We start from the raw sequence: 24,610 nt of genomic DNA on the forward strand, positions 1-24,610 counted from the left end.
GAAGGCAGGATTCATCGACTTTGTACGGCAGACTCACCAACTTCTGTGGCCGACAGATCCCCCTACAGCAGGGCCACAGGATCCTACTTCTCTCTCCTACTATGAACAAAACACACAGACCCTATTGAAGCTTCATCAATCTGTGCATCCTCGGTCTCCCCTGATCACCGGACTCGTAAGAGGTAGATGATCTGGTGGTAGGATCTGAGAGCTCTTGGCTATAATAAGGTCGGACAAGATTCTCCCCATCCTCTACCTGAGACGGGCTAAATACTACGTTTCCAGGAGTTCCAGAAAAAACCCATCGCAGTGCCCAGAACCTTAGACCCCAATATTTTAAGAGTAACAGGCAACACCATGTTGGAGTAATTTAAGCAACAAGGCATCCAGTTTAGCACCACCAAGTCAAGTTCTTTTGAAGTGATTCTAATTAGGTCCTTACACTCCCTCTCTTGGCTGGATAGATATCAAGGGGCATTGATCAAGGAGATTAAAGTAGCCAACCCTGAGAAAATGGCCTGGCAGCACGAAATTTCTGGGACTATCGGGCAGAGCCCTCATGTATATGGTCCAGTAGATGGGCCACCTATGGGCCATCGTCATCTTGAAGTGGAGAGAAGCCTTCCTTTTGCTAGTACAGAAGCATATTTCCCATGAAAGTTGGCTTACCACTTCTCAACTCCTTGTTTCTACTTCCCTCCCCAGACTGGATTCACCAGGCCATCGACATCAAAAGGGAAGGAAGGCTTTTGGGATTCCTTGTTGTTACAGGCCTTTATTATACAGTAATCCCTCGATTGCCTGATTTTCATTATTCAGAATTTGACATAACTGACACATGCAGACTAAGGACCAAGACCCAAAGATATATGGGTCAAATGGCTGGGTGCCATGGACGATGAAGGGTAGGGGTTGTTTTGGATGGTGGGTGGAGCTGAGGAGAAGTTTCCCTGACTGGGAGGGGTTGGGAAGTCAGTGTGAGATGGGTGAAGAGGGTTAGGTAAGACATCTTGACTTGCTAAAGCTTGTTTTGTTTTGTTTTTACCCTTATGCTTTTTTTCCACATTACATACTGAGAGAGAGAGAGAGAGAGAGAGAGAGAGAGAGAGAGAGGGGAGGGGGGGAGAAGGATGAGAGAGGAGAGAGAGAGAGAGTGTGTATGATGGTTGTTGTTTATAAGCATATTGAGTGTTTATAGCTGTGGTATTAGCAAGGGTAAGTGAGGAAGTGTTATGGAGTTGCCCTTGAATACACATTTTTTTCCTGACCGTTATCTGGATTTCCCTGTTATCTGATGGGCCCTTGGCACAGTCCAGGTAGCCAAGGGTTTCTGTAATGGAAACCAAGACTTCTGTAGGTACAATCGCTATAATCATGTTTGTAACTATTTAAAATGAAAAGATAAGTGAGAAATTGAAGTACAGGCAGTCTGTGGTTATCGGCAGACTCGTTTATCGGCGATCCGGTTTTATGGGGCTTGTCTAACGCCATAAAATCAGCAATTATGGCGCCATAATGGGCCGAGTTCCGATTATCAGCACCATAAGGCGCCTTATGACGCCATAAGGTTGCTTATGGTACCTTAAAGGTGCTTATGGTGTCGATAACTGGTTATCATTATGGCACCATAAATTGACGGGTTTCAGTTAATGGCGGTTTTCGCTTTTCAGCACACCCCCAGGAACGGAACCCTTGCCGATAATTGGGGACTGCCTGTAAATTGTTATTGCAAGGCAGATTGCAGGAATCTGTGGTGAGATGATGGGTTTTCTGCAAAATAGCAAGCTTTAATTGTACATATTAGCATTTGGTCATAGTTTACAGTGTACTTTAGACTTCATATGGTGTAACAGTTAATTGACTAATATAGAAAAAAGGATTAATTTGACATATTATGTATTATACATTTCAGATTGAGGGACTAAAGCTTGATAATACGTCGTTAGAGTTTGAAGAACCAGCACTAGATGCAGAGTTTCTTGATGTCTACAAGGGCACCAATGGAGTTATAATGATGCTTGACATGACAAAAAATTGGTGAGTGATTTTTTATATGTTGGTTTGGTATACTGTATATTAAGAGCAGTTTGTAGACAATAAAAAACCAACACTTATGATATTCAGGAGACATCAGCAGAGAGCAGAAATGAATTTGCACCTCACTTAAACATTTTGTAAATCAGAAGGTTCCACAACTGCACCAGACAAACTATTCTACTTGTTAGTTGTAACCAAGGTGAAATTCCTAGCACACTGAATAATATTAAACCTGATGCTAGATTTTATACTATACTCAGTTTGCTAGGAGCACTAAGCACTTTTTTCAGTTGCCATCAATTGATGACTCAGGCCAGAATAATGAAGGTTCCACTTCATGGTGTCACCTTGACTGTTGGAACAGAACAGGGACCTGTTACAGTTCTAGTCTTTGGTGGACCTAATCCTCAAACTGCAGCTTAGGACAGGTGCAGGTAGTTATACATACACATACCTCCTCCACAGGTTTGGGTGGCCACTGGGAAGATCATCAGGTAGTGGGAAAACTGGTTGTCTGTTTTAGTAATGAGATATCACATCGGTTTCCTGGAACTGGTGGCTGTACTGCTATTTCTCAGAATATTAAAGCCTCTGAAGAGGACCACATCATGTTGGCCTATGGCCGCGATACAGATTGATGGGGGGCTTAGTGGTTTTTTCTTAGACAACGTGATACAGATGATGGCTTAGGTGGTCTTAGACAACGGATCAGTGATGGCTTAGTGAGGAATGATCATTTGTCAGCATTCCATTCCTCATAGGATCACTCAGTGTGACAGGGCCCCAGACTCCCACCCCCCTTGTCCAGCCCAGGGCAGTGTCTTCGACCAAGTGGATGTTGGACAAACATTCATTTTAAGTAATTGCCAATAGGTTCACTATAGTATATGGGAGAACCATCAGATTCCGGTTTATGTGCAAGACTGCTAACCTTCAATGGAATCACTTAGTGGCTCCAAATGGGCACAACATTCTTTGGTTTGTTCCATTAAAACAAAGATGAGGCAATCAATTTTATTGCCATACATTGTTCTATTCAAATCTAGTCTGCTATGAAAATTATCCATCTTACATTGCTAGGTACCTGGTGCAGAACTATTGACTTCATCTGTCTGACAATACTAGTCTATATGGAAAGTGTGGTTGGATTACCTCCCCACAGAGAGCCAGTTTGAAATTTTTTATGAAAATGTTCTAAAAAGTTTTTATGATCCACCTGTTTGAGAACACATGCAAATTTTGTACATGAACTTCCCTGCCAGATATATACATAGCTTACGACTCTGACGTTCACGACAGAAAATTCAAAACTCGCGGCACACGCTACAGGTAGGTCAGGTGATCTACCTTAACCCGCCGGCTGGGCGTGGCAGGTGTAAGACCCAACCAACCCCCCTTTCCAGTCAGATTTTTCTCTGTCGCCGGCCTTAACAGCACCTGTTGTTAAGTCCTCTCGATAGTGGATTTATTCTCATCGCCGACGATTCTTGGATTGACTAATTTGGTGATGTACCCTTTGTTCGTTGGCTTGGCATACGCTATTTTGGATCGTTTTTTGGATTGTTCTTTGCTTATTTCTCATAATGGCTGATTCTGAACTTAAGAAATCTTTTATTTTTAGAGTATGTTCGAAGAGTGAATGTAAGGTGAGGCTTCCTAAAAAGCGTCTTTAGACCCTCACAGTGTGTGTATGAAAACTGTAGAGGGAATGAATGTTCTTTCGTTAACCCTTGTCAGAGTGTGAAAGGTTGGATGAGGACGGATGGAAGTCTCTTTCTTCCTACTTAAGGAAGTTAGAGAAGGATAGAGCGCGTAAGGCTTCTTCCTCCAGGAGTTCAAGTAGGTCTCTTGTTAGCGAAACTTGATGTTGAGAACCCAACAGTAGACGTAGTTTCGTTCTCCTGTTTCAGCCCCTGCTCCTAGCTTTGAACCCGAAGATTCGTGTTCGGAGAACGCAGTAAGGAATAACGAGAGCAAAGTACGCTCTTATAAAGGTAAGAGTGACAGTGAAAGTGATAAGTTGCAGTGCCCTAGGTGCAGTGGAGGGTGCGTCTGACCAGCTCACTAACGCTTCTAGGCCATAGACCTCTTCCAGACTCCAGAACCAGTGGAGGAGGAAAGTCGAAAGCCGCAGGAAGGTTAGGGAGAAGAACCCCCCACCGGTCAGGCGTCCCCTGGGGCCCCTCGGCAGATCCTGTTGCTCGCTCCCAGGCTGCCTTGGATAAAGCCAAGAAGGAAGTGTTGAGACAGTGCTTCTCGTCTTCTTCGTCTCCTTCCTTCCTAAGCGTAGATGGAGCGCTTCGGAGTCATCTCGCCCTCTCAAGAGAGCTTGGAAGGAGCCTTGCGCCCTTCCTTCCAGCCCACTGGATTCCTTATTCCAGAAGAACCAGAGATCGAAGCGGTAAAGGAGAACCAGGAAGATTTCAAGGATCCTCTTCCTTCCTTTCCAGCGCTCGGCTTCTACTCCTGCCGAAGAGTTTGAGAGATCGCCAGCGCGCATCTTGGCCGGCCTACAGGCGCAGATTTCTACTTTAGCCAACTCTTTAGCGAGGAGTTCTCACCGTCGGAAGGACATCTCCTACCGGTGAAGAAGTCAAAGAAGGATTCTGCGGATTTTTCGCCTAATGCAGAAAAAAGTGCAAGAGCCTCGCAGCAGAGCCTCTTTCATTAAAGAGAGACTCAAGTCTCTCCGACCAGGCGCTCCTCTCACGCCAGCAGAACGTAAGGATCTTGACAGGCGTTCTTCTCCTGAACACCGCTTTCCTAGTTTTTAGGGAGGATAGACATCGCTCTCCGAAGCTCGCTTCTCTCTTGTAAACGTCAAGAGTTTGACAAGAACAAGGATTCTCGTTCTGTCCAGGAGCAGTAGGCGCTCTTCACCTGGAAGCCGCTCTCCTCTGCATTGGCGCACGGAGACTAGTAGGCGCTTTTCTCCGGATTTTGTTTCTTCGCCTGAGATTCGTTCGCCATCTTGTGAAAATCAGAGAAGATAGTAGGCGCAAAAGAGCCTAGCAAGAGACAGACTAGGACTATCTCCTTCTTGCGAGCGCACTCGATCAGATAGGCACTCAGTACCTCGCAAAACGCTTTGCGTCTGATAGACGCTCTTCTTCGGAAGACTTTTCGCTTTGTGACAGGCGCCAAGAGCATGACAAGCGAGTTGGATCGGACAAGCACCAAGGCCTGACCAAGCGCTTAGAACTTGACAGGCGCCTAGAGCCTAGCAGGCGTAAGATTCCTGATAGGCGCTCTCCTCATACTAGGAGCCCGCCCTTCAGTTGTCTCTGACAAGGATTTGGACAGACGCACCTCCTCTAGCAGGCGCTCTATTAGTAGGCGCGCTCTCCCAGTAGGCGCTTTCCCTACAGGCGCTCTCCCAGTAGGCGCTCTCCCAGCAGGCACTCTCCCAGGGGGGGGGCAGGCGCTCTCCCAGCAAGGCGCTCTCCCAGCAACGCTCTCCTAACAGGCGCTCTCCCAGCAGGCGCTCTCCCAGTAGGAGTTCTCCTGGTAGGCGCTCTCCTAGGAAAAGCTCTCCTATAGACAGCCGATCGTCCAAAACGTCTTTCTTCGGAAGAAGGACAATGGTGCTTCCGAGGAAGATCTTCTGAAGGATTCTTCAGGTTCCTGTTACAAGAGATTGAACTGAACTCCTCTTACAAGAATTTGGAGAGTCTCTTTCGGCGGTTGCACCTCCTTCTCCCCCTTCCTTATTTTCTACAGCTAAAACTTTGAAGACGCCGTCGGTGGTGAAGATGAAACCTACGGTTGTCAATGAAGAAAGCGCTCAAGAGCTTCGACGATTGGTTGGTCTCCAAGGAGGAGAAGGGGGAAGACAGTTTTTTCCTTCCCACCTTCCAAACTTACCGGAAAGATGGGATTCTGGTACGAGTCGGGGGTACCTTTGGGTTTGACTCTTCCAGCTTCTGCAGACTCGGGACTTCTCTTCGTTGGTGGATTCTGCGCGTCTTTTTCAGCGCTTAATTCAGCTAAGACGTACGTGGGGAATGAGCGAACTCGACCACCTTCTGAAGGGAATGTTCCTTGGGTTCTGGAAGTGTTCAACTTCCTCGACTGGACCCTAGGAGTCTTAGCTAAGAAGACGAGGGATCAAGACTCTTTATCTCCAGAGGATTTACATTCAGCTATTGTCTTGCATGGTCTCACAAGGGCATTGTGAGACTGGTTCTGGAGAGATGAGCTTCGCTTTTCGGGGCAGGAGTTGTTAAGAAGAGGGCAGTTTTCTGCTCCTTTTTTTTTTAACCAAAGCGGTGTCGCACGCGCAGAGATCGTTGCTGTTATTTGCTAATCTTTCCCACCAGCAACTCTTCCCCAAGAAGATCATCAACGACATTTCCAACGCTCTTTCTGCTAAAGCGACGCAAGAATATGTTGGCTCGCTCCAGCGAGAATTCCTAAGGCTTCTTTTCAACCTAAGGCGAAGAAGGAGACGTCGATCAAGCAAGAGCCCTTTCGAGGAGGCCTTCTTCCCCGCGCTTCTTCCTCCAGAGGAACAAGACCTCCTAGAAGAGGAAGGACCTTCTCTCGTTCAATCAGAGCGAAGAAATAGTACGAGTGTCCTCCAGACTGCAGTAGGTGCCAGACTGCTGAGTTTTTGCAGACGTCTGGGCACTGAAGGGGGCGGACAAACTGGTCCCTTTCTTTAATCAAAAAAGGATACCTCATTCCCTTCGTGTCGAGACCACTTTGACCACCACACCCAAGGGAGTTAGTGGCCAGGTACAAAGACCCTCACATGAATCAGGCCCTTGCTCTAGCAGTAGAGCTGATGCTGGAGAAGCAAAGCGATAAAGATGTGCAGGACCCTCATTCCGCGGGTTTTCTACAACCGTCTTTTCTTTGTGCCCAAAGAACTCAGGCGGATGGAAAGGAGACCGGTTCTGGACGTAAGAGCCCTGAATGTCTTTGTGAAGAAGAGAAGGTTTACGATGGAGACGACATTCTCAGTATTAGCCGCCCTTCGTCCAGGGACTGGATGGTGTCACTAGACCTTCAGGACGCTTATTTTCATGTGCCAATCCATCCTTCTTCGCGCAAGTTCCTGAGATTCATGTGGAAAGGGAAAGTGTTTCAGTTCAGGGCTTTGTGCTTCGGCCTCTCCCACACCCCTCAAGTCTTTACAGGGCTGATGAAGAACGTAGCCCAATGGCTTCATCTCGAAGGAGTGAGGGTGTCCCTTTACTTGGACGATTGGCTGATCAGGGCCAAATCGAAGCAGAAATGTCTGGAGGACCTTCACATCACTCTGACCTTAGTAGCAATTTCTCTGTTTTGCTGATAAACAAACTTCGAGAAACCACAGCTAATCCCCAGCCAAGATCGTAGGTTTTATCTGGGGGGGGATTCGGATGGTTTCTCAGGTTTTTCGGGCTTTTCCATCCCCGGAAAGGATCAACCGTTGTGCAGAGAAGGTCGCAACCTTTCTGGAGAAAGATGTATGCACAGCGAGGGAGTGGATGAGTCTGTTGGGGACACTCTCCTTGCCGGAGCAATTAGTTTCTCCAGGGAGGTTGCACCTCAGACCCGTACAGTTCTCCTGAATCGGCAACTGGAATCGGGGTGCTCCAGAACCTAGATTTTGTATTCAAAATCTTGAAAAACGAGATAAAAAGAGGATCTACGATGGTGGGCAGACCCTCTTCTTTTTCAAGGAAGGCATTTCCTTACGGTTGAAGAACCCCGACCTAGTCTTATTTGCAGACGCATCGGACAAAGGTTGGGGAGCGACTCTAGGATCCAGAGAAGTGTCAGGCACCTGGATGGGGGGAAACAGGTTGTCCTGGCATATAAACAAAAAAAAGAGCTCATGGCGATTTTGGTTAGCCTTCAAGGAGTTCGAACTCTCGTTCAGAAGTCTTCAGTTCAGGTCAACTCGGACACACACAGCCCTGGCTTACATTCGGAAACAAGGGGGACTCACTCATTCTCCCTGTACGAAACAGCAAGAATGCTCCTCTTTTGTCGGTCGGAGGAAAGGGAGATAAGTCTCTACCAGGTTCGTACAGGGAGAAAGAAATGTCAGAGCAGATCTGCTCAGCAGAAGAACCAGGTCCTTCCCTCAGAATGGACCCTTCACTCGGACGTATGCCAGGGACTGTGGAAGATCTGGGGCAGACCTCATCTGGACCTCTTCGCAACTGCAGGAACGTGAGGGATAGACCTGTACTGTTCACCGATTTCAGACCCGAAAGCAGTAGCGGTAGACGCGTTCCTGTTGGACTGGAGCAACCTAGGACTTTATGCGTTTCCTCCTTCAAGATTCTAGGGGAGACTCTAAGGAAATTCTCAGCGTCAGAAGGAGCAAGGATGACCTTGATAGCTCATTCTGGCCCGCCCACAGACTGGTTCACAGAGGTACTGGAATGGTTGGTAGATGTTCCAAGATCTCTGCCACTAAGAGTCGATCTGCTCAAAACAGCCCCACTTCGACAGGTTTCACAAGAACCTCCCCGCTCTCAGTCTGACTGGATTCAGACTATCAAGAGTCTGGTCAGAGCTAAGGGTGTTTTCGGCAAAGTCTGCAAGAGCAATTGCCAATGCACGTAGACCTTCCACTTCCAGGGTCTACCAGTCGAAGTGGGATGTTTTCGACGTTGTTGCAGGAATCAGAACTTTTCCTCCTCCAGTACCTCTGTGACCCAGATAGCAGATTTTCTTATTTTCCTGAGGGAAAAAAATGCGGTTTTGGTAGTCTCTACCATTAAGGGCTACAGGAGTATGCTATCTTCTGTGTTCAGACACAGGGGATTAAACATCTCTGAAGATAAGGATCTGCATGACTTAATCAAGTCGTTTAAGACTTCTAAAAGGAACTCTTGTTTAACACCAAGCTGGAACCTGGATGTAGTGCTATCGTTCTCAAGATCCGCTAGATTCGAACCTCTCCATTCAGCTTCCTTCAGAGATCTTACTATGAAGACCTTGTTTCTCTGCGCTTCAGCTTCGGCTAAGAGAGTTAAGCGAAACTGCAAGCTTTGGAAGGAGATGTTGGGTTCCAAGGAGGGAACTCAGCTGTGTGTTCGTTTCTCCCGTCTTTCTTGGCCAAGAATGAAAACCCCTCTTCACCTTGGCCCAGGAGCTTCGAAATTAAAAGCTTATTCTCTCTAGTTGGATCAGAAGAGGAGAAGGAAACCTTTGCCCTGTAAGGAGCTTAAAGTTTTATCTCCAGAAGAAGAAAAGAAACAACTTGGGGCTAACTCAGACATCCTATGGTGTTCCGTAAGAGATCCTAGTAGGCCCTTATCAAAGAATGCCCTGTCATTCTTTATAAGGAACCTTATCAAAGAAGCTCACGCATCTTGTGACCAAGATCAATTTAGACTTCTTAAAGTCAAGGCACATGAGGTAAGGGCCATCTCTACGTCTTTGGCTTTCAAGAAGAACATGTCCCTACAAAACCTCATGAAGGCGACTTGATTGGAGGTGTAGTCAGTCTTTGCCAACCACTACTGAAAGACGTAAGAATTACGTATGAGAAGTGCTTTGGGTTAGGCCCGTACGTATCGGCGGATTCAGTGCTGGGGCAGGGAGCTGAAGCATATCCTTTTTAAATATTTCCCTTATTGTATTGTATTGTGTTTTTTGGTTGTGGGAAGGAGGATGCAGGAGGGCATCTCCTTTTTTCATAGTATTAACATTTGTGTTTTGTTAGGTGATCGTTTTGTGCTTGAAGCTCCTTGCAAGGGTAGTGGACAGGCTCTGTCATTTAAGTGGGTTGATCCCCATTGACTAGACCCTAACTGGATTCTGCCCAAGTAAGAGGAGTCAGTTCCCATTGGTAGACGCAAAGAGTTTTTTCAGCTGTAGGTCACGCCCTCGCTGTAACTCTTCAGGCAACGCAGAACTTGTAGACAGTAACTATGAAGTCTTCTGCCTAAATCAGGTAGAACCAAGGGTATTTATTACTTTAAACATATGTTATTTCCCCTTTCTCTGGACTTTATAAGTCTCTTTCCTCCACCAAGGGTGTCAATCAAAGCTATGTATATCTGGCAGGGAAGTTTTTTTCATGTACAAAATAATGATATTGTTAGTATACAATAAAGTTTTGGTAAAACATACGTTACCTGGCAGATATATACGATTGATGGCCCTCCCAGCCTCCCCTCAGGAGACAGGTGGAAGAGAAAAATCTGACTGGAAAGGGGGGTTGGTTCTTACACCTGCCACCCAGCGGCAGGTAAGGTAGATCACCTGACCTACCTGTAGTGTGTGTCGCGAGTTTTGAATTTTCTGTCGTGACGTCAGAGTCGTAAGCTATGTATATATCTGCCAGGTAAGTATGTACAAAACTTTATTGTATACTAACAATATCATTTTATGATCCACTTGATTGAGGACATGTGATTTACCACTGCCACAGTTTAGAAATACAAGGCTTTGCTACCAGAACCCGTGCTCTATGCATTACCATAGATTCTAATACCGTCTTCAAGCTTCACCTTTCCAGTCTTTTACACCACAAAGAACCTGCTCCAATGGATCAAATTTCCTTGTCCTTTACTAAGGTTCTTTGACTCCTGCTCTCTTCTCAATTCAGTGGTCCCAAAACGACCACCAACCCCATATGCTCTATAAGGCAGTTCTCTGACTGTCAGGTGTCAGGATCCTTGATCCATGAACTCATCACCAACATGACTTGTCATCAGTTGATGAGTCCCTTGGCTGCCATTCATGGCCATGGATTAGGACCTATTGAAGAGAAAATTCCCTATACAGGCGGCCCTCGGTTAGCGGCAGGGGGTTCCGTTCCTGGCCACCGACGCCAAGCGATTTTCGACGCTGAGCGATTTTAAAGCTTACGGCCGCCGCACACCTTCTTTTTTCGAACTCTAGACCAGTCAAAGGTGCCGTAATCCCACAAGGCTCAATAAGTAAAATTATATTTATGCAGTATAGTACTATAGAATTTACTGTACAGTACATGTGGGTGTCTAGAGTATGTAAAGATATAATAAAGTTTATACAGTGTACAGGTAGCTGTAGTGTTCAGGTTACAATCATTAGTCTTACGATAGTTCGATTTTATGAGAGATCAAATTACAATGGCCTAACTTTATCCATCTTCTAGTTACATAAGTTCAATAACAGCAAAGAGAATGATGAAAGTATGGTTTTAACGTTTTATACTCGTTGCGTGAACGTGTACAGCCATGAACAAAACCGAATGAGAAATGACGTTTTTTTTTTTTTTCTAAGTACAACCGAACTGGATAACATCTGTTTGGCTTGTATTTCGATCATCGTACTACAGTGCAACATTACCGTATTTGTTATAAATGGCGTTATGTATAGAATAGAACTGAGATATTTCTTAATGTAATAACTTTATTCGCTATAGATCAGAGATCAATATACATAGATTAAAGATCAATCGGAAAATATACTGTTAAATTTAAACCTAGTTATAACTGAAGCTGAGGAAACTGTTCAAGCTGCTAATGGACTATTATCGTACATCGGCAACAAGGATAAAAAAAACTGCAGTAAACGTCTGCCATCACATACAACTGTAGATAAAATTAGGATAAATCATTTAATCAAAACTACTGTGCTTGAAAGAACACATTTTACTGTTGGTTTCACGCCGATATAAGATAAATAACGTAAAGTTCGTATTACGATGATATAAAGGATTACGTATTGTTGAACGGAATCACGTAATTTTTTACGCAATAAACATGCCGCCAACGTAATCTGTTAACGAAAAAATAAAAAAATAGTTCACATTCACAACGAGACATATTCAATAAATATTTCCACCTAAAAAAAAAAACACGCTGTTATACGGAAAAAATAACTTTGTCTCATATAAAGTCAAGTATATAGATATTACGTTTATGCTACTAACTAGAAGCAAGGAGCAGGGCATTCGCTCAGAATTGCGTTATGGTGAAACATACTCGTATTCATCAGCTGATTTCAAACCACAACATTGGCCGCGCCTCCGCGGAATACGGGCTGTTAAGTTTTGCCGTAGTATTTTAAAATACAATAATATGGAGAATATAACATACAATATTCTTGGATTACAGTGAAATAATGTATAACTTTTTAAAGGATTTTATGGAAAAAGATGCATAATTAATAAAATTAACAATGCATTTTTTCGGACTGGCGGACAGAAACGAACATGAAAAACCAATCCCCTGACAACGTGGAGCGTAGTTTACAAAGGCTGCCTTAATTTGTATCTATTTCTGTACAAAAATGAAAATACCTTTACGCAATATATTTTCATACACATTTTAAACATAAAAGCATAAACATTTGAAAAATCGACACATCGATCGCTAAATTTGCACTTTTTTTTTTTTTTTTTTTTTTTTTTTTTTTTTTTTTTTTTTTTTTTTTAACTCTCGATATGTCGGAAGAGCGGCAGGACGGCGGCATACTAGAACGAACTTGAAAAAAAAACATCGTAGTCGATAACTTGAAGGGGAGTTTCAAAAAGTCGCCTTTTTATCATATTCTACACAGAAATAAAAATACCCTATTCGTATTACATTTTTATACAACATTTTAAACATAAAAGCATAACATTTATAAAAAAAATCGACACATCGATCGCTAATTTACACTTTTTTTAAATCGATATTTTCGGAAAAGAGCGGCAGGCGGCAGCTTACAAGAAAGAACATGAAAAAAACATCGTATTTGATAACGGTTGAAGGGCAGTTTCAAAAGCTGCCTTGTATCATATTTTTGTACAGAAATAAAAATGCCTTTCACGTAATACATTTTCATACACTTTTAAACAAAAGCATGAACAATTATGAACCGACACATCCATAGCTAAATTTGCACTTATGTAACTCGATATTTTCTTTCGGCATAGAACAGCGTCAGAGGCATATATTTTACCCTAATACCTACGTAATAACTCTCCATAAAATTTGTTAATATAATTTGCATAAACCTTTATGGTCTGAACGGCATTTCTACATATGTATGAATCGTTAGACAACGGCGCTAGCGGCGCTGTTAACTGAAATTTGTGCGTAAAGATACTTTAAAATGTCTTATTTTTTTAAATTAATATTTTTGACGACGCCGTAAAAACGATTGGCCCGTTGAGTGATTGCGCCGTTAAACCGCGGGGCCGCCTGTACTGTACTTCTGTGGGGACTCATCATTACAGATATAAAACTTTGCCTGGTCTGGTCACTTCAGGTTTACCTAGATCTCAGAAGGTTATTCTTTTTTTTTTTTTTTTTTTTTACACCAAAGCACTAATTGCCGGGATGCTGTGGCTATCCTGCATCCTGTTCCATCATGTTTAGACCATTCACCTCTTTTATCTTATAGTAAACACAGACAGGTTCTTGACCATTCCATATTCATTGTTAATCACTCAAAATGAATCCTGACCAAAAGAGAAGAGTCCCTTAGTGACCATACATGGACTTTTTTTTATTCTGGGTAGTGGGGATGTCTTTCTCAGGAGCTAGGCCATGTCATAACTGGTTCATTTTTTTTAATAGTTCTTTTAAGGATGAAAACAATGGCTACACTATCAAAAAGCTGCTGTTAGTCTTCAGACCCACCACTTGGTTTGGCCTGACAAGGTATGGGAATGTATGGTTGGTAGTGGAATTTGTACAGTGGACTGTTGTGTTAAAAACCAGGGTTCTATAAGATAAACCAAACTTCTAATATGGAAAAAATTTTCATATAGTTACTCTTGGACTAAAAAAGTGCTTGTTGGCACAGTGATAGAATATAAAGGATTGAGGACAAGGAGGCTCTTATCTCGTCTGCAGTGACTACCTCGTTTCCTTTCATCCAGTTCACACAGACGTCACAATACTGCACGTGTCACCTATTTTTCTCATTATGTGCCAAGTCTGTGAAAGAAATATTTAACCCAGTCCTATGCCTTTTCGTCAGGGAAAGTGGATGGGTTTGAGGACTCACGGCAGCTACCATAAATAGGTTTTTCCTACATCAAAACCAGTTTTTTGATAGTATAGCTACTGCTCATCCTAAAAGGAGCTTATAAAAGAAATTAACAAGTGATTAAATGGCTTAGCTCTTAATAAATAGATCCCAAAAACCCTGATAAATTTTGGTCTGATGGGTACCCATAGGGTTTGGCAATAAAGAACAGGAAACAACATGCAAACCTATTATGTATATGTATTATTCTTTGTTGTTCTAGGTTGACTTATAGCTGTGAGATTATTGTACCTTCCCCAACAATATGTAACTCAGCATGATCATCACTCCCATGGCAATAGTGTTTCAGGAATCCGAGATAAAGTTGCAGGTTATCAACCTTTTTCTTTCTTTATTCTGGATACCCCATTAGGGTTTGGCTATAAAGTCAGCAAACAGCATGTGTATTACCCCTAGTGGTTCTAAAGTAACTTACCTAATTATGTTGGATCTGGCTTTGTGATTATTGTACCTTCCCTGGCTCAGGAATACTGCCTCTAAAAACTACCACGTACACTCAGAGGCTTCTTCAAAAGAAACTTTTTGAAGAAAGTCAGTTATGTACTCACCTTTTGGACATCATGCAACTTAAGAAAGGAGTGTGGGTCAGTCATTTTAATGACTGACATCAAAATTATTCTTAGCCCATGTAGAGAGTGGTTTGTTTGTGCTTGGATGTTAGGTAAATAATCTACATGATAGACTAGATTTTTAAAAAAATCCACATGTGAAGGTCATGGCTGCTGGGATAGAACAGCAGGTGGTAATGGAATCTATTTTCTTGTCTTTAGTTGAAGCAAAAGGAACCAATAACTAGTTAAGCAGTTCCACTAAAAGCTAGTAATCAGTTCAAAACTTTTGAAATCTTGTAGGAATGCATCCCTTGCTATTGCCTGAATGGTCAGGTTCAGAGAAATACACTGGAAGTTGATGGGTCTCACATGTGGCAAACAGTCATTTCTGGATGTGGAAGAATGTTTGCAATTACTGACAAGTACAGCTTCCTTACTTAAGCCATCTGTAGGGTAGAGATAATATTACTGAATTGAGAGGGGCTGAATTTGAGAAAAACCTCTTGATACAAGATCTTGCAGTTATATTGTCTAGGACCAACAAAACATGGATCCCATTTGGAGGTTTCAGGTGGATTTGGGTCAGCCTGTTATATCAGAGACCTCATCCAGGTCCACAGATGGAGTATATTCCCAATCTCAGATGAAGGCAATTGCAAAGCCTTTTCCTGGTATGTGAGAGTCAGACTGTTTACGTCCTACAGTCACAATCTGAAGATTAGGGTAGATCTACCACAGATGCAAAATGTAACAGGTCCAGGCTTCATTCTATCAGCCATCTGGGAAAACTGGGCTGTGCAAGGAATAGGTCCTTCCTTATTCTGGTTTGAGTGTTGTTGGGAAGAGAGAGCCGTCCACAAAGAATATGCCAACAAAGTCTCAGCCTTAGAAAACTTGTCTGCTGGATGTAAGGCAGAACTTTTTCTATTTATTAGAAAACATTTGACAGGGAGTCTGATGTCTTCTATTCTCAGGCTTTGGTGTTCCCCAGATTATATTTAAGTTGGCTACCAGTTAAATTCCATCTTTCTTTAGGTCTTGGACAACTATTGCTGCTAATTTTGAAAGATTCTTGGGGCCACTTTTTAACCTGAAAGACATGACTTTGAATCTGTACATTTTCTTTCCTATCCAAAACCCTAGGAAAGGACTGAAGAGACAACTATTGGGGATGAGCCAGTGTACGTCTTTCAGTTACAGTAATCCCTCGATTATGTAGATTTTCATAATCCAGAACTGGACATTATCCAACAGGGACTAGGGTCCAAAAATTATATGTATATAAACGTTAAAATTTTGTAAAAAACCACTCTCTGATGGTTGGCAGCAATGTGCTTAAGCAGGCTGAGAAAAGGTTTTGGGTTGTGGAGGGCCTTGAGAAGTTTCAAAGGTGGGGGTATGGGTAGGCTTAGTTTGGCACTTGGGAGTGGAGGGGCAGTGAGGCTGTTTAGAGGAAGTCACTCAGAGAATGCTGTGTTTTGGAAGTGGGTGGAGCTGGGGAGAAGTTTCCTCGGTTGGGAGCGGGGTGGATGAATTGTTGGATAGATGAAGACGTCTAGGTAGATGCCTTGACCTGCTAGAGCTTGTTTTCTTTCATATTGTATGTTTACATCCATTCTCTGGGTGCTTGAATGAAGTTCCGAGGTTATCAAGATATGTACTTTTGTTTTCATGTCCATATACAGGCTTTGAGAGATGCCTCAGACTCCTCTCATGAGACAGAGTCTGCCATTTCATTAGTTCAGGCTTCAATAAACCTATGGCACAAGCCTTCTCTCGAGTCTACGTTCCGCCTTCTGTTTTATTTTCTGGCAAGGAACTTCATATTGTCCAAGAAGACTAGTTGGGCACCACTGTCTCTTCCTCAGGACCTGAATTTTCAGTCATCCGGAAGAGATCCCTGATCATGAGACTAGTCTTAGACTACTTACTCCTCGTTCTAGTCAAAGGAGCCCGTATTGGGGAACTGGGATTTGTTTTTCAGGACATATCCCAGGGAGTATGGCTCACATATACCACAATAGCCTAGACTGAGGTAGTATTCCTTGGACATTACCAGTTATTACATTTTACTTTAACACTCGCATACAAGCAAAGAGAGTTTTACTGTGAGCAATCAATCGAGCTTTCTCTAATCTAACTGGAATCTCTGGTGGAGAAACAGAACCATCAGACACCAACTCTTACTCTTGAGTAGACTTTGATTCCTCTGATCTGTTGTGTGTGTGTTATCTATGGGGCAGACTGATCTTGGCTGTCTGCCACCTTAAAGGAACCTTTAAACATGGTCATGACCCACCATTTACAAGATTGTTCCAACTTGTATTTCTACTCTCTTCCACTGTTTGATATGATTAGGGAAAGGCTAATATTTTTTGGACTCATCAAAGTGTTATCAAGTCCCTCATTGCTCTGTTCTCAGTTCCAATCATTTATGGTTCCTGATTTGCTGTGAGGGATTGATGAACTACCCCAGAATCCCTCGAACATTTGTACCTTCTTGAACAATCTCACATCAGAGACATCAGGTATGCCCTTACATGGAGAGGTTTTGGGCTGTAGGCAGTCCCCGGTTTATCAGCAGACTCGGTTATCGGCAATCCGGTTTTTATGAGGCTTGTCTAGCGCTATAAAATCGATGATTATGGCACCATAATGAGCCGGAGTTCGGTTATCCGAGCCATAAGAAGGTTTAGACCTTATGGCGCTTATGGTGCTGATAACCGTTATCGGCACCATTATGGTGCCATAAATCACTGAGTTTTGGTCAATGGCAATATTTGCTTTTCGGCACACCCCCCGGGAACGGAACCCCTGCTGACAACAAGAGACTGCCTGTACAGGTGTTACCCGAAGGAGGACCCTTATTTCAGAGGTGCTGCAAAAGACATTTTAGAGATGGGAAAGGTATCGAGCTAAGTCTTGACTCAGTAACAAGGTTTTGCTCATTTACCCTGAGAATTTTTTACCAAGAAGGACTCTTCCATGACCTAGATATCTCTCTCTCTCTCTCTCTCTCTCTCTCTCTCTCTCTCTCTCTCTCTCTCTCTCTCTCTCTCTCTCTCTCTCTCTCTCATTCTCTCCTCTCTCTCTCTCTCTTCTCTCTCTCTTCAAAGAATTTTATGGTAGAGAAGACAGTCATGTCAATCAGAGATAATGCCCGGGAGTACCCATTAGAACGAGTTTTTATATTTCCTCACCTGGCTTCCTGCTCGCTTGGCACCAGTTACAACTGGGCATAGTTCTAACCAAACTCTTGGGGGAACACATTCCAGCTAAAAACCCAACGTTTAGTAATTAGATGGACGCCAGTCGCCCTTCAATCTCTCGAGTGCCTAGAATCACTCGCTAACTTTGAGGAAGAATAAAGAGCCCTTTCCCTTTAAAGTTGGAGGGAGGGTTCTGGTATTACCAGGAAGAAAAACGGAATTTTGCAGCCATCCTTTTCTATAGAGTGATGGTAAGAGCTGCTGTTGTCCTCTGATTAAAACTTCTGGCTCCAACAACAGCCTGGCGCCAGCTCAGTCTCTTGACTGCCCAACAGTGCTCACCAGATCTGAGGACAAATAGGGATCTTTCTGGCCAGCTGAGATGTTCAGGTTTTATTTAACCTGAAAAGAATCTGTGATTCAAAGGCCATCCATAACCTAAGGTGGTTATGGTTAGATCTAGTCTCATCTTCCCATCTAGAATGTAACTGGTTCTATATACCCATAATGGACTTATTTTCTAAGATACTCTCAGATTAGGGGGCATTTCCCTTCTTTTGACTAAAGCTAAAGATGTCAGAAAAGTATTTCTTTCCTCTTTAACGTTCAGGCTCTTCTGTCCCTTATATCCATTCTGCAATCGTTTTACAGGAAATTGTAAAAATCTTTTGACAGTACCTTTTGATTATCAGTAACTGGCACGAGACTGTGGAAGGAAGCATAAGATATTCTCGGACTTTCTCTCCACCAGTTAGAGGTGTTGAGTTTTAGGGAGTCAAGGGGGTACAAAGTACCTAGAGCACTCTACTCTCAGTGATGGTTGTGGTTTTATTTCACTGCAGGTGATAATGATCTGGCTATATCTTGTTATTTTCTTTGTGGTACTGTGCCCAGGGCAAGGGCACCTTATAAAGTTTTGCTAGCCATTGGATAACTCCTTGAGCTACATAAATTCCACTAATGCTTTGGTAGACATTGGTGGGTAGCTCACAACTTAAGTACAGGCGCTCCTGGCTTTACTGCCACACTGCTACATTAAGTTGAGCAACAATCGGAGGCAGATTGCTACTGGCAGGCTCTCTTAAGTAGTCAAGAACCACAAGCATTGTACTCAATGCTAGCAACTCTTTTCTATTAAAATTCATTGTATCACTTTAATGTTTTAGAGTATATGTCCATAATCCCAGCTTCTTCAATGTGGCATCAGGTAAGTAATTACTCAGTAAGTTATTTATATAGAAATGGCATTTTATGATAAGATAAAATTTTATACAATACTTACCCAGTAATATGGCAGAGCCCTCCCACATTTCCACTGATGGACATATGGCATAAATCGAATGAAATGGTCTGCTAGTAGTCTTGGTATTCCCATTGGTGGGTGGGTCCTATCGCCTGCACTAGATCTGTGAAGCATTGCCCATGAATTTTTTAATCTTCAAGCTGCCAAGGCAAGAAATTGTTAGCTAAGTACTGGATAAGTATTATATAAAATTTTATTTTATCATAAAAATGTCATTTTTCCTATGTTAAAACCTTTTACATATATGATGTAGTTTGTTTACATTGTGTACAGAAATTTAGTTTCTTGGCTAATGTTTTGATTATATAGTTTTATTGTTTTTAATTTTTTAAGATACCACAGTAAATCGCAAGTTTCATAAAAGAAAGTGATTTCCAAGCTCATGAGCAGTAACTAGAATGAAGTGCATTTTACCATGACAAAGTTTGACCCCTCAAAAAGCCCGAGTTTATGTGCAGTATTTAGTACTGTCTTAACCTTATAACATAATGTCAAATTACTGAATAACAAGAAGGAATAATCAGCGCACATTCACTGTCATTAGTTAAAGACATCATTGCAGTAGGTCTGTTTGTTTTTTTTACCTCATTTTTATTGTCAATTTACAGTAGTTGTTATGTTTATGTTTTGCAATTGAAAAAATGGCAAACGGGTTGTTATGATGCAAATACTTTTTCATTTGTATATGTAGTTTTAGGACATTTGAATATGTTCGGCGTGAAGTCCAAAATGTCCCCACTCAAATACCTGTGCTTGTCTTGGCCAATCATCGTGACATGGGACATCATCGAGTTGTAACTGAGGATGATGTGCGTTTCTCATTGAATCCTTAGAGAGGTGAGTTATTTGGTATTCTATTGCATAAGAGGTGCCCTTAATATGTAAGGGTTTATACTAATGGCTAATGTATTTTGTGAAATATGAATATGACCTGACTGTTTATAGCTGCTCTTGTATTGTAAATTATAGGAAGACCCATAGAACAGTTAATTTCAGTGCTAGTTTGTATCTGCATTACTGTATTTACAGAAGTGATAATGACAAGACTTGCCGGGTTCTGTTCTGACGGCTTGATGATAAGCAGAAATTGCTGATAACTGGATTTTTGGTGCTGATAAATGGTTAATGGCGCATCTCTTAGTTATGTATTGGCACTGAAAATCACTGATTTTCAGTGATTTTCATCACTAGACGCCCCATAAAACCGGATTGGCGATAATCGAGGCTGCTGATAATCGGAAACTAGCCTGTATACAAATGAAACAAAGCTTATGGGCTGGTATACCCAAGAGTGATTTTCCACAGAATAGAATAGCAGTCCCCGGTTATCGGTGGACTTGGTTTATCGGTAGATTTGGTTATCGGCGGTCTGGTTTTATGGCACTTGTCTAGTCCCATAAAATCGGTGATTTATGGCGCCACAAAAGGACAAGTTTCGGTTATCAGTGCCATAAGGCACTTATGGCACCATAAGGGTCTTTATGGCACCATAAGGGTCTTTGTGGCATGCCATAAGGTGCTTATGGTGCCGGTAACCAGTTATCGGTACCATAAACACCCTTATGGCGCCATAAATCACTGGGTTTCGGTTAATGGCAGTTTTTGCTTATCGGTACACCACTGGGAACAGAACTCCCATCGATAACAGGGGACTGCCTGTACCTATGTACTGTAATAGAGGAAAACAGAAATTCAAAATAAATGAATATATCAACAGTTGGGTAGAACAGCCTAAGTGGTTCTGTAGACATCAATAAATTTCAAATACTAAGGCAGTATTGCATGTTGCCAAAAACTATTTCATCATCTTCAAAAGGAGTCGCCACTTTGAAAGTAAATCTGTATTTTTGCAAATTCTCTTTATGAAATTTTTCATCCAGAGTTAGGGTCACTATAGGCAAGAGGAATTTGGTCCCTAACAAGTTACGTCATTGGAGTAAAGTTCTAGGTACGGAGTGGTCTCTGCATCAGGACATAATGGACAGGCTTTTCCATCTGTGGGGTAAAACTCATGCTTGACCTCTTTGCTTTGTGCTTCAACAGGAATCTAGAAGTCTACTGTTCTGTGGTCCCAGATCCGTTAGCTGTGGCGGAGGACGCCCTTCAGCATCCTTGCTGCAATCTAGAAGTGCACACCTCTCTGTTCTGCCTGATCCGTCATGTCCTGAACAGAGTGATGGGTTCCAGGAATCTCAGGATGACCCTGGTAACTCCTTTGTGGCCCCAAGCAGAGTGGTTCCTGGACCTTCTGTCTCTTCTTTCAGAGATACTGAGGGAGATTCCTCCTTGGCACAACCTTCTCTGCCATCCTCATGTGGAGAGGTACCACCAGTCAGTAGGGTCCCTATCTCTTCACAGCTCGAGACTGTCAGTATCTCTTGCAATTGAGAGATTTTTGTCGCAGAGCAGGTACTAAGATGTCCGGCTACCTCAGAAGATCGCCAGCTGTATACCAAGGCAAGTGGGCCATCTACTGTGATTGGTGTCGTCAATGGGGTTTCTCTCCACTCGGAAGTTCTGTTCACCGGATAGTGGACTCCTGATCTTCCTCAGAACAGAGAAACATCTTCTGTGTCTGCTACCAAATGCTACAGGGCTGCCTTGGGATTAGTTCCACATCTGAAAGATATGGACATCTCTTCATCCCAGGAGATCTCTGGTGTTCAGGAGCTTTGAGTGTCTTGTTCACCTAAGGAACTCAAACAACCTATGTGGGACCTTACTCTGGTTCTGAGTAGTCTCACTCGAGTTCCAATTGAACCTCTACGTCAATCGTTAGACAGGGAGCTAACTTTGAAAACTGTTTTCCTCATGACTTCGGCTTCCTTGAAAAGCATTGGAAAAGCTCCATGGCTTAGATTATTCATAAAACACACCTGGTGTAGGGGGTCATAGCTTTTGAATTTGTCCTGGAATTCATGGCTAAGACTCAAAATCCCTCAGTCACAAACAGATTGGCAAAATCCCTTGGTTGATGATAACAGATTTGCCTTTTTTCCATTCCTTCCCTGAAGGAATTTGTTGATAATAATCCTCTAGAGTTACTGATTTGTCCCATTAGAGCATTGCGATTTTATCTACGATGGACTCGCCACCTGAGACCTAGATGTCATAGGCTTTTGTTAGCACAGGCTGAGCCAGGAAGGAAGTGTCCAAGATTACCATTTCAGTTTGGCTATGTGAGGTGATTAGGTAAGCCTATGGCTCATCTTCAAGTTCTGTTACCAATACTGTGCATGCAAGAGCACATGACATCTGAGGAATTTGTCTTTCATAGATTTTTGAATGCTGGTTCCTGCCTTTGGCAAACTGCTTTCACTTTTTATTACTTGAAGATATTGCCCAGAGGTCCTTGGACACGTTTTCCTTGGGTTTGGTGGTGGCTGCCCAACAAGTTGTGTAGCTCATCTAGTGCCCCTGGCAGAATAGTTGTATCATGCCTAAGGTTATTATGTGGAAGAAGAGAATGAGTGAGATGATCCGTGTCTTTCTTTCCCTTTTTTCCCTTCTTCATTTCTACGGGTGGGTTGAAGATTAAGACACATCATATGCTGGAACTGGCTTGATGCAGGTGAGTTTGGCAGCCTTACTGTTACAGCACTTTTTTTTGTGTTCCCATACAACATACAAATCTGCTTCTCAGTAGCATATATACTCCTCTCTCCAGCAAGGGTATTGAGGAGTGATGACAAACCCTTTGTTTTGGCCAATATGGTTTGTTGCTTGAACAATTAAAGTTCTCTTTGTCTTCCATGTATGCAATGAATCTGGACATGTTACACTGTATTTCTCCCAGTAGACAGAGTTTTAGATAACCATTTATTCTAACTTCTCACAGGATTAAACCATCTTCTTTAGAATTCTCATTCTGTTTAAAGTCGTCAGGTGTGCTGAAACTCTGGTTAGTTGGTTCAGGATCCTTGTACTTCCTCCAACTATGAGTTCTATCCTAAGGTTAAGACCAAAGGTCTGTTCTGCATATGAACAAATGACAAATTTTAATTAATTTGTATTTCTCAAAGCCAATAAACCCGAGGTCTTAACATGACTGCCCACCTCTAGCCACCCCTCTTGTAATCCTGGGTTGGAAGAAAGACTAGATGCATCACAGGGTTCAAGCGTAGTCTCTGACCAGCTTCCACCTCATGTGCGCTTTAGATGCCAGACGCCAAAGATTTCTTGCACATATACAATATTTGGTTGTTGTTAACCCGTTTCCAGATGGCCCCAGAAGATTTATTCTATTATTAAGACCTCAGGTATGTAGCAATAAAAATACAAATTAATAAAAAATTTGTCAGATTTTGAATGCATGCATTTACATTGTAGTATTTATATTTAACATGTAACAAAGACCTTTTGTAGACCTTAAAACAAATATGTAATCAAAAACTTGTAAGTCATTATCAGGCAGAATTAAAATTTTCAGTTTTTCTGAGAATGCAAACTTATAATAGGTTCATTCCACAGTGGTAGCTGTGTTGATTACTGCAGCATGTAATTAGCTGTGTGTGTGGTTGGGGTGGTAGGTGAACTTGATCCACTGCAGGTCATCCGCTTTTTCTTTGGCTGTGTTGAGTCAAAACGTCTTTGTTGGTGTATATTCAGCATATAAAGGATACCATTATTAATGTTTTCTGGGCTCAGCTCGTGTCGGCCTATGAAAGATCCTTAATATCATTCTTTCTAGGTAAAATTAATCTAAAAATTACCAGAGAAAAACAAAATTAAGAAATGTCAGTAAAACTGACTCGCTCACTCTTAAAAAGAAGTGTCGGTATGATAATAGGGGCGAGTGTGGAACACTACCACGAGACAATCACCAATTAGAAACTTCCAATCAGAATCCCCCCAAGAGAGAGCCGATACCAACGGGCGATGCAGCCGCTACTACTACTACTAGAGGACGCCACGGACAGCAGCGCCCCTAGCGGACATCCTTAATTTTTAGCGCTAGCGTCAAGACGCAATTTTCCTTGTGCTGTGCTATTTCTGGATTTATCCCTGTATTCAACCATGGAACGCTCTGCTATTGCCACGGCTAAGTTAAGTAACTCATAAGTAATATTTTACCACATTTTTATCTTCGGGTACCAGTATTTTCCTCTTTAATAGGTCATATACGGTTCCCCGGTTGTCTCGTGGCGGCGCCATGCTGCCTCGTAAGAATTCCCGGTCCTCCATACTGGGACTTCTTATACTTATGGGCTTACTATATTACGTTCATTGTTTTTACATCGAGTTTTAACTAGTTCAGCCCTCCTACCATTTCTCTTAGTTTGGTATTTAGGGCTAATATTATTATTCCGGCCCAGCATCCCGGCTCTTGCTCTTCATCGGCTATCGCTGGCTCCGAGTAGGCCTCTGTTTCTTCTTGGAACAGTATGCCTCCTCCTGGGCTTCTTCTCTTTTACTAAAAGTGTCTTTTCCATCTTTTCGATGTATATTTTATTATATTTAGGGTGTTAGGCTAGCCTAGGTGCTTGTTCCTTGTATTGGTACAGCCTGGTTCACGTGGCCCTCTCACGGTTGTG

General features: G+C 42.6%; 1 protein-coding gene across 1 annotated transcript in view; it reads left to right on the top strand.

Moving 5' to 3' along the window:
• The window catches only part of LOC135219032 (rab-like protein 6), an 87,086-nt gene that overhangs the window by 21,550 nt on the left and 40,926 nt on the right, over positions 1–24,610 (top strand). The window contains exon 2 of the mRNA XM_064255467.1: positions 1,913–2,037. Coding sequence (XP_064111537.1) covers positions 1,913–2,037 — 125 coding nt within the window. The remainder of the gene's footprint in view (positions 1–1,912; positions 2,038–24,610) is intronic.

Source organism: Macrobrachium nipponense, chromosome 1, assembly GCF_015104395.2.
Source record: "Macrobrachium nipponense isolate FS-2020 chromosome 1, ASM1510439v2, whole genome shotgun sequence".
NCBI classification, from domain to species: Eukaryota; Metazoa; Arthropoda; class Malacostraca; order Decapoda; family Palaemonidae; genus Macrobrachium; species Macrobrachium nipponense.